The 10,265-nt window shown below is 32.0% G+C and overlaps 1 protein-coding gene across 1 annotated transcript; it reads left to right on the top strand.

Moving 5' to 3' along the window:
• Nucleotides 1–1,977: 1,977 nt before the first annotated feature.
• LOC141449099 (zinc finger protein 277) lies at nt 1,978–9,854 on the top strand. Its single transcript, XM_074118169.1, has 8 exons — nt 1,978–2,333; nt 2,418–2,604; nt 2,741–2,943; nt 3,744–3,897; nt 4,380–4,631; nt 8,444–8,595; nt 8,801–8,893; nt 9,738–9,854. Exons 1-8 carry the CDS (start codon nt 2,116–2,118, stop codon nt 9,739–9,741), a joined length of 1,263 nt encoding a protein of 420 aa, XP_073974270.1. The 5' UTR covers nt 1,978–2,115; the 3' UTR covers nt 9,742–9,854.
• The last annotated feature ends 411 nt before the right edge of the window (nt 9,855–10,265 follow it).

Below are 10,265 nucleotides of genomic sequence, written 5' to 3'. Positions count from 1 at the left end.
ATCTCTTTAAATACATATGTGTATTTAAGTAGAAGACATTTTCTGAAAATCAAATTACTTACATTGGAGAAATTAGTGAAATGAGATTGGAAAAGAAATTCATCATGCATTGTGTATTGTAAAAATTGAGTTTTTATTTATCTTTCCACTTCCAAAATAATTATAAATTCCATCCATTCTTACATGTAATTGTAATGCAAATGAGATTGGCTGTCAATAAACGTAATATGAAGTGTTGTAAATATAGGTTGTACCATTGAGTTTTTAATATTTGTTTTTAATGTTAAAAAAAAATATTAATGAACAAACTCAGATACTATTTCTTACATTACATTAAAAAAAAAAAATTGCAATACGGAGGATGTTTTTAAATACTACAAACTTGGTAAAATGTTTTTTCTGGAGTGCAATTTGGCAATTTTAACTATGTGATAATGTTATCGGGCCACTATTAAATTAGATTTTACTAAATAAATAACGCATTTTATTATTTTACTGTAAAGAAAGAATATTGTGATCATGTCAATTTGTTGAAATTGAGATTTCATCGGAAATATTCTATTGGAGGTTCCATGAATCAGAAAAAGAGGATTTGAAACGATGGTTTCTATCCTATTCTGGGTATGTATCTACAAAATAACTCAAAAACAGAAAATTGCAGAGAGGCGAAACTTTTATTTGGATCTAGTCCTAACAAAATACCCTAATGTAACTCAGCGATCAAAAACTCTCAACCGAAAGTACTGAGTGGATTTTTCACTTTTTGAAAATTGTTTGCACGATGTTAACCGTACTCTTTTTTTTTTTTTACAGATTAGCCAAAACCGTACTCTCATTTCATAGATCTTTAACTATTTTAATAAATTTTCTAGGTGAATTCGCTTTATGAGGAATGTAGGTACATTTCCTCTGGTGTTATTCATTGAAAAAAACATTAAAAAGAAAATCTCTAGCCCACCAGAAAATAAATAATTAAATTTATAAATACCTGCTATCAATACAATTAATAAAATACACGCTTTACGAAAAGCTAATATAAAAAAGCAAATGAAATACCAAAATAAAACTTGTGAAATTAAATTAAATATTTTTATATTCGTTGATGAATAAATAAAGAAGAATGAAACAATCATTATTCAACGATCTGGCACGTTTGTACTGCTCAAGAAGCGCAGCAAACAGTTCGGTATTAAGTAGAAGACATTTTCTAAAAATCAAATTCTGTACTTACATCACCCTCTTCTAACTGTTAAGTGGGCAGGCAAATAAGAATGTATTCAGCTCCTTTAAATTGCAAACTTCATAAAGTTCTGCAGGAATTATGCAATACTTTGTTCGACTTTTTGCGAAGTTAAATCTCTCAGTAGAACGAATAGTCTTATTATAGGAAATAGTAAATTATCTTCCAATTACAGTTAACAGCTTGATTATGTGCTAAGTGAATTACAAATTCACCTGGACCTCAACCTTGTGAGAAATACTTTAAAATATTTACATATATTTCCTTTTAACGAGAACGGATTGGGCTAACCCATGAACCCATAATCAGCGAAAAGATTGCATTGAGGAACCCAATTAAAGTCCATTTTATAAGACCGATATATACCGGTGGAAGCAAATTTTAGGTAGCTAATGTGCGTTTGTTTGTAGATCCAGTTTCCAGTAGCTTAGTTGGTTAATTTTGTATTTACTATTTAGTGTTTTTATATACTGCCAGTTTTAGTGCCAACACTATTCCAAGTATTTTAAAAAAGTTGATTTAACATATTTTTTTTAGAAACCAAACGTTGCCGCATATAACGTAGAGTGCTCATAACTCAATATTTTGAATTGGATTCATTATTTGTATCTCCCTTGTGAACGTGAACTTTTCTTGGTCTGTCAATCTGACTGTTGTCGGATGCATGTCAAATGATAGGAATTCCGTGGCATTCTTTATATTATGTCCTTGATAACCACAACTATAACCTATTCAGTGTTAATGTGTTAACTGTTAAACTCGTGCTTCCCAGATGAAGATCCGTAAGAATCTATACTTTTCAGCAACTGTGTGAAGTTATTTTTTACGCTGAAGTTTGTTTAACAGGCTGAAATAAAGTTAAAATTTTAAGAACCATGTTCGGTCCGTTGATGTTTCCCTCCGGGGCGGGATCATCTGTTCAACCTAGTAGTTTTTCAACTTTAGGTGATGATGAAGATTTGGAGAGTGTTCCGTGCCTCATTTGTCCGAAAGAATTTCTTTTCCCCGATGAAAAAGAAGTCTGCCTTTCACATCTTTTACAAGAACATTTCATTGTTATTAGCGATGAACATTTGATTGCAGATCTGCCGAGGTATGTAAAATTTACAATATAAAGTCGACAAGTTTTGTTGCATTTTTCATGTATTTTTCGTTTATTTTTTTTTTTTTCGTTAAGATACATTAAATTTTGGAAGGAACGATTTGAAAGTAGTGGAAACTTCAAACAATATTGCACGACTATTTTGGCAGATGCCAAGGACAAAAAGACTGGAGTTATTCATGAAAAACAAGAATTTTATTTGCTGTCAGAAGCTGAAATAATTGATAGGGAGCTGAGAGAAAAATTACAAAAGGAGCGCTTGGTAAGTTGAAGATAACATTGTGTCGGTAAATAAAATGTAAAGAGAATGATTTTAACATAAACAGAAGGTACACTGCATGATGTTAACATGAATTTCAGAAGGTTCATTGTATGCCAATAGATTTTTCTATTTGTAGGAATCCGTTTTAGAGCGACAAAGAACTGAGCGAGAAGATACAACGTTTACTCATGAGTGCCTCTACTGTAGGCAGTCATTAGGCCCTACAAGAAGCGATTTTCTCAATCATCTTTCCTCACAACACAATCTTCAACTGGGAAAACCAAGCAATCTTGTCTTTGTAGATAAACTTATTGCGATCATCGAACAGAAGATGAACAAGTCAGTATCTTTGCTGTTACTCTTTCTCAATGTTAGCAGATTTTCTTCCATTTGTTCGCCGGTTTTGTTTAGTACTACAAGGTCCCTCTTTTCAATAACGTGTAGAAACAATAATTGTCTTAATCAGTCAAATTTTTCTGAAAAAATGTTTCAAATACAAGTTTTAGATCTGCATAATTACAACTAGTTCACCAAGTTTGAAGAAATTCGTTAGAGTCGCTTTCGAGAAAATTCTTAATCAAAGGAAAATTGTTTGAATAAAGAGGCCCGACAAAACCTTATTGTGGCATTCTTATGGCAACTAGTAGAAATATCAAAGTTGTATTTATTGCTTTTTTGTTTTGTTTTTGAGTTTGTTGGACACACCGACACATGTTTATATATTTATATATGCAAATACTAATTTGTAATAATCACTTTTTCGGACTAAAGGATACTTCCGATGAATACCCAAAATCGAAATTTAAATAATAATAAGATAATAATAAAAAGTAATAATTTAATAAAGTGTCTACCGTGTCGGCTAAAAGTGTCTTTATTTAAAGGCATTTTACAAATTTAAAATACGATTTTACAAGTTAAAATACAAAGTTAAAGGTACGATTACCACACTTTGTTTTACTTAATAGATAGAGAAAGATAAAGTAAATAATCTAGAGAGTAGATTTATGTAATAGAATACTGAGGTTTTTATTTTAAAAGAGAAATTACTCTTTTCACATTTTGATAAATTTCGAAGTAAGTACCATTGCTTTTGAAAATTTTTGATTGAATTTATATTCATATTGGCTTATTTTAAGTTTGCAGTGTATTTACTGTGAAAAGTTTTTCAAGGACCGCAATGTCTTAAAGGAACATATGAGGAAGAAAGCTCATAAAAGAGTTAATCCAAACAATGAAATGTATGACCAATTTTACTTGATTAATTATATAGAACCTGGAAAAAGTTGGAAGGTACGATTTTCAAAGCTGCTTAAAATTTAAAATAGTTTGTTTTTGAAGTAATATTTAAGGTTATTATTAGTTAATGAAAGAAATTTTTTAAAATAATATTAAGTAATAATTTAATAAAGTGTCTTTATTTAAAGGCATTTTACAAAGTGAAATAAATAAAATAAATAAAGTTGCATAGCTTTAGTAAAACTCATGGTCCTGTGCCTGTACGAGGGACTGTCCCTTCATAAATATTGAATTAAATTTAAGATATTTTGTATATTGTATAAATACAAAATTATATATTATTATATAAAATTATAATAATATTCGGACCCCTCTTCTAAAATTAATCATTGCAAATATTGCAGCGTATTTTTTAAAATATTAATTTGAAGGAAATGGTGTCATTTCGTATGTTTCATTTCGCATAATTTTCCGTATTAAAAAATTGTTTAAGAGCTTGGAAATGTTTTGTGTTATATATCTTAAAATTATTTTAGGAAAGAGAAAAATTACGTCGAAAGAAAACGAGCCACAGTGGGAGTACTGGTGATGATGAGGATGATGACGACGATTCCGAAGGCGATGACAATGATGACTGGTCAGACTGGGAAGAAGAACTTCAACAGCCCATTGTTTGTCTTTTTTGTGAGCTATCACTACCTGAATGGGCTTCAGTTCTCTCACACATGAAGAATCAGCATTCATTTAATTATGAAGAACACACATTAGCTTTAGATTTCTATGAACAGGTAAGTTTCTTTATTTGGTTTCGTGACCTAAGTTAAAAAAAAATTGTTACGGATTGGGTCGGAAGCACTCACTTCAGACAAGTATTTAAGAAATGAGACTCCCAGTCCATGCTCATAACCACTGCACGAAATTTGCTCATGTATACAAAGTATTGGACTCAAAGGTACTTTTTCTGTAAGAACATTCGTATGTCCGTGAAAATTTCTTGAAGAACTCAGTGTTAATTATTTATCTGAAAATGGTTTTTATTTCGTCCATTATTACTCTCGGCTATTGAAACTGCTCGAAATAATTATGTATATATTTGTTTTTTAAACTCTTTCTCATATTTTCATAATGTTTCGCCATCTTTAGTGTCCAGAAAAATACCTGAGTTTCCAATGATAAAAAATAAAAAATATTGGTATGTTGTCTTGTAAAATTAGTTTTCTCTTTCTCTTTCTTATATTCGTTTGGATTGCTCGACTTTACCCGTCCACACTTTCCAGCGTTGCCTTCTGGCTAATCTTAACTACTGATATCATTTCAAAGTGTTTTAATCATCATTGTCGGCCAGTCTCAGACTAATGGATGACCCTCCATTGATTTCTTAGATCTTTTTTCTTTTTCCATTCTTTCGACAAGCCAATCCATTTTAGTCTGCTTGCGTTCACCTTTACCGGGCTCCCGGTACATCTCCCTCAGCTCTTAATTAGATCTTATTTTCAATACTTCTCTATTTCTAACAGGTCCATATATTGAACTAGGTTGACTAGATTGATATTTTATCTAATAGTAATCTTTCTTTTCTTTTTAAATCTTAAACATTAATATTTCCTGAAATATTTTTTTTTACTATCCAGCTTTTCTCCACTTTTTCATTATACGCTCATATTTATTTTATTTATTACTCTATTTTTCTTAATTCCTTTACTTCGTATTCCTTGGACAGCTCTCTTCTTTTCTTTACTTTTAACTTACCCAAGTGTACTCATTGTATTATCTTCATCCTCGCTTCATTCTTTCTTTCACTTTTTAGTTTAATCATCTATTCCCAATTTAACTAACAGCCATTTTCATTGCTTTCTCTACCGCTTTTTATCCATTTCTCTACCTCTGTAATTTCCTATCTTTTGTTCAGCTTCTTTTTTCTTGTTTTATTTTTCTGTTTTCAGGCTTTAAAATTTAAAATAATTAATATTTTTGAAGTAATAATTAAGAGTATTATTATATAATCAAAGAAATTTTCACCCCCATCGTAAGGTGGGGGATCAACGGTCACCTATGGCAGACCCCCACTACCACAGGAAGGCTACATTACAATGGAGTTACGCCCGGGTGCCCCAAGATGATAGTTACCGCGCATATTATATATTTTTACCCTGTACGCATTCAGCCTCGACACGAGTCCCCATCTCAGCTTGGGTAGTAATCGGGTGGGGGGGGGGTCAGGAAAGGGATAGACGGGATCAAAGGAGGGATAGAAGCAAGGATTAGCTGTGGGGGTATATCACCACTATGCCCTATGTGTACTATGTAAATGTATTGGGGTGTTACAGTGAAATGTTACTCATGTTCATGTTGTTAGGCTGGGATACCGGCAGGGATGCCAAGTACCCTGAAGAAGTAGCTAATCCACTTTCCCCTACAGGGTACATATACATAATACATATGTCTCGAAACCGGTCAGGAATACAAGAAATATGCTGCTTCGACGGATAAATTCAAAGATATATCCAGCATTGCCTACGCAACCTCATTTCCTGAGGATACATACACTTTAGGGCGGATGTTGGTGCAGTGGTTATGTAGCGTTGGTTTGTAAGTGGGAGATCCTCAGTTCGAATCGTTAGATTTATTTTATTTTTATTTGTTAGAAAAAATGTTAATAGTAAAATATTAGCTTCCGCTCTCGTTCAAGACACCTAATTGGTAGTTGGAAGTTAAGCTCTGCTAAAAAGTAGGCCTATTCGCCTGTATGTATCTATTAAAACGGGAGCTTTAGCCCACTTCCTACTCCCAATTTTGGAAGGTCAGGGATTTTATTCCGGAATTATCTAACTGACCTAACAGCAGCTTCCACCACAACTATGGAGCCCGTCTTATGTAGACTGCAGGGAATGTTTCCATTTGGGAAATAGATTATCACTAGGATTCTCTAACTTTGCGAAACCCAATTATATATAGTTCTGTACTAGCCCTCTAGTATTTATCTGTCAAAGCACTAATATTTATATTTTATAAACTGGTATTCATTACCAGTTTCGGATTATAATCCGTCATTAGTTAGGTTTAGAGAATTTGATTTGCTTATTTTTCCGTCTCAGTTTAATACAAAAAACAAATTAGTATAATAATGCGGTAGTATCTTTATTAGACCAAGAAGTATCTGATTAACTAAGAAAACTAGCTAGTACTGATTATAGCACGTTTCAGACTAATTTTTACATTAGGAAGTCGAGATTGATAGAGAAAGACAAACATTAAAAAATTATTTCTTCACTATGTTATTAACCAGTAATAGGATAAAATCACAACAAGAAGGGCAGATCAACACTTGACAATAAAAATCGTTCACTTTTATTTCTAACAATTTTTTTTAACCATGTACTAGAAAAATGTTTTTAAAAGACTTATTAGTCACTATATATTTTTCGTTTGAAATTCAAGAGAGGTTGGCTGCAGGTAGCAGATGCTTCTTTGCATTGAGCCGGATAATGAAATCAAAGTCCATTTCACGTAAGAACAAACTCCATATCTATAAAGTTATTATCCGGCCGGTTGTAATTTATGGATCAGAGAGATGGCTGCTGAACCGGAGCGATAGTAACATGCTAAGGGTTTGGGAGAGGAAGATTTTAAGGAAAATATTTGGCCCTAACCTGAAGGACGGAGTTTGGAGCATTAGGAAAAACAGGGAGCTCAGTGAGCTTTACGCGTCGCCAGACATAGTAGCTGAAATTAAAGGGAAAAGACTTGACTGGCTGGGGCATGTAGAGCGCATGGATAGGGATAGTATTACAAGTAAGTTGTACAGAAATAAACCTGAAGGAAGAAGAAAGGTCGGCAGACCGAGGAGAAGGTGGATTGAGGAAGTGGAAGAAGATATTGCCAAGCTGGGCATAGCACGATGGAGGTATAAGGCAAAAGAGAGAGAAGACTGGAGGAAAATTACTAAGGAAGCCAGGGCCCTACAAGGGCTGTAGAGCTATAAAAAAAAAAAAAAAAAAAAAAAAAAAAAAAAAAAAAAAAAAAAAAAAAAAAAAAAAAATATATATATATATATATATATATATATTTTTCGTTGACCACTGGTCCCTAATCTGTTCAATTCTTTTTGAAATGAAGACATTTTTAACTTTTTCGTAGTATGAATATAGTGATAAAGTCAAATTGTCATTTCAACTATTAATTCGGAATATCCGTTTCGCTATCAAAATAAAGTAAACTTAAAATAAAGTATTAGTTTGGAACTCTGTTCATATCCCAGGAAGATACGAGAAAAACTTTTTAAATTGATAGTTCGTACTATCAAACTGGCTATAACTAAATCGAAATCCTTCAATTATAAGTTCTACTTGTCGATTGAATTTTTTAACTTTTTACACTTGTTGATTTATAATATTGTTAACTTTTTGCGGGAAACAGTTTTGATAGAGGGGTTAGTGTGGCTATTCTCCAAAGTTCCAATATAGTGTATGGTCCGTTGATTCCTGGAAAATCTTAAGTGTATTGATGAAATTGACCGAGAGCTTGTAAGAGGCTCCTGGAAAACAAGTAACATTTAAAAACAGATTTTGCTCCTTGTTTGATTGTAAGGTTTTAATTTTAGGTGAAGGTGGTTAACTACATACGTCGCCAAGTTTATAGAAATCGTTGCATAATTTGTGATGGAGAATTTCCTGCTAGAAATGAATTATTGAAACATATGACGACCGAAAAGCATATGGATATGCCACAACGCAGTCTTTGGAATCAACCAGAGTAATAAGCTTCTCTTTTTTTCACTCGTACTGCAATACGTACATGTGATAGAAATATTAACTGTATGAAGTGTTCCTAAGAGTTGTTTTTAAATTTGCCCCATAGTTTTGTTGGAACTTGTCAATTTGAAGTTACATTGAAGTTTGCTTGCTATAAGGTCCATGCAGAATAAACTACTTGCTCTAATATCTACCTATGTTTTCAGATTCTACTTCCCTACTTATGAAAATGATGCATTTCTCTGCCAAATAGACGATAAGAGAGAGGATGAGGAGAATGCTGAAATCAGTGAAGCTAAGTAAGTTTTTATGTGCTATAATCGTTATTTGACTATAATCTTTATTGATTGGTGAGCTAAAAATTGTATAAGTGGAAGATAAAAAGAATATCTAAATGATAGTCTAAGAACGTGCATTGCTGTTTTTGATGTAATGTCAGTTTGGTTGTTGCCTAATTGACGAATTCTTCCAATTTAAAAATATTAAAATAATTTTAAAATAATGCTGGATAATATCGTTGATTTATCTGTCAAAGCACTAATATTTATATTTTATAAACTGGTATTCATTACCAGTTTCGGACTATAATTCGTCATTAGTTAGGTTTAGAGAATTTGATTTGCTTATTTTTCCGTCTCAGTTTAATACAAAAAACAAATTAGTATAATAATGTGGTAGTATCTTTATTAGACCCAGAAGTATCTGATTAACTAAGAAAAACTAGAATGTAAATACTCCCTACTTTTTTTTTTGTCTTTTCGTGAATAGCAAAAACTTATTGAAACTGCTTGGAATGTTAATATCGATAAAAGTAAAGTTAAGAGGATTCACAAAAATTTGAAGTGCGATTTTAGTCGACTCGAAGAGAGCAAAGTCTGGGGCTTTTCCGTATTTTGATTTATTAAGTACAGTTAGCAATTCTTGTAAAAGAAATGGTTTATAATACCTCTTTGTTTGATGGAAGGTTCCATTCCCCAATATTTTTCGTGCCGCGAACTTCAAAATGTGTTTTCTGAAATGATTAACAACACCCTAGTATTCCTTACTAACTTTAACAGTGCTAAACGTTTACAATAAATCAGAATAATTTTTTATTTTTTAATTTACTCAACTGTTTGTAAAAAGATAGCTTCTTGTTAACAGATAGTGCCAGTTGGAGAACATCATCTAGAAGAAGTTGGTTCAGTGCTTATTCTGTGAATTTTACTGTTCTTTAAGACGGGGACAAGAATTGTAAAATATAGTTGATTTTTAACAGAATATGTGATTTGTAATTTTAGTTTCAACTTCCAATTTCTTACTTAATTCTTCAAATAACAATTAGATGCTGACTTTCAAACAAACGTTTATAATTTAATAGGAACAATACCTATAAAGTGAATGTGTTTTCTACAAGTGAAGCAAATGGATTTGGGAATTATTTAAAGTTCACAAAAATATCTTAAGAGATGAATTAGATTTGGACAAATTGCGTACTACATTTCTATTTCGCCGATTTAGACAAATTTATTGTCAAATAACTGCGTAGAATAAAAAAAAGCTGCCGAAAGAAGTGTCACAAAACAGAACAGCATACAATAGGAGGAAAATTATATTTAGGTAGACCAGAGAATAAAATATACTAAACTAAAGAGTCTGAGGAGACTCAGCAGTAAATGCTACTAAACAAAA

This window comes from Rhodnius prolixus, unplaced genomic scaffold (genome assembly GCF_049639745.1).
Source record: "Rhodnius prolixus isolate KJV_2025 unplaced genomic scaffold, Rpr scaffold_2, whole genome shotgun sequence".
Lineage (NCBI taxonomy): Eukaryota > Metazoa > Arthropoda > Insecta > Hemiptera > Reduviidae > Rhodnius > Rhodnius prolixus.
Note: the sequence above shows the minus strand (reverse complement) of the source record. Positions and strands in the feature narration are given on the sequence as shown.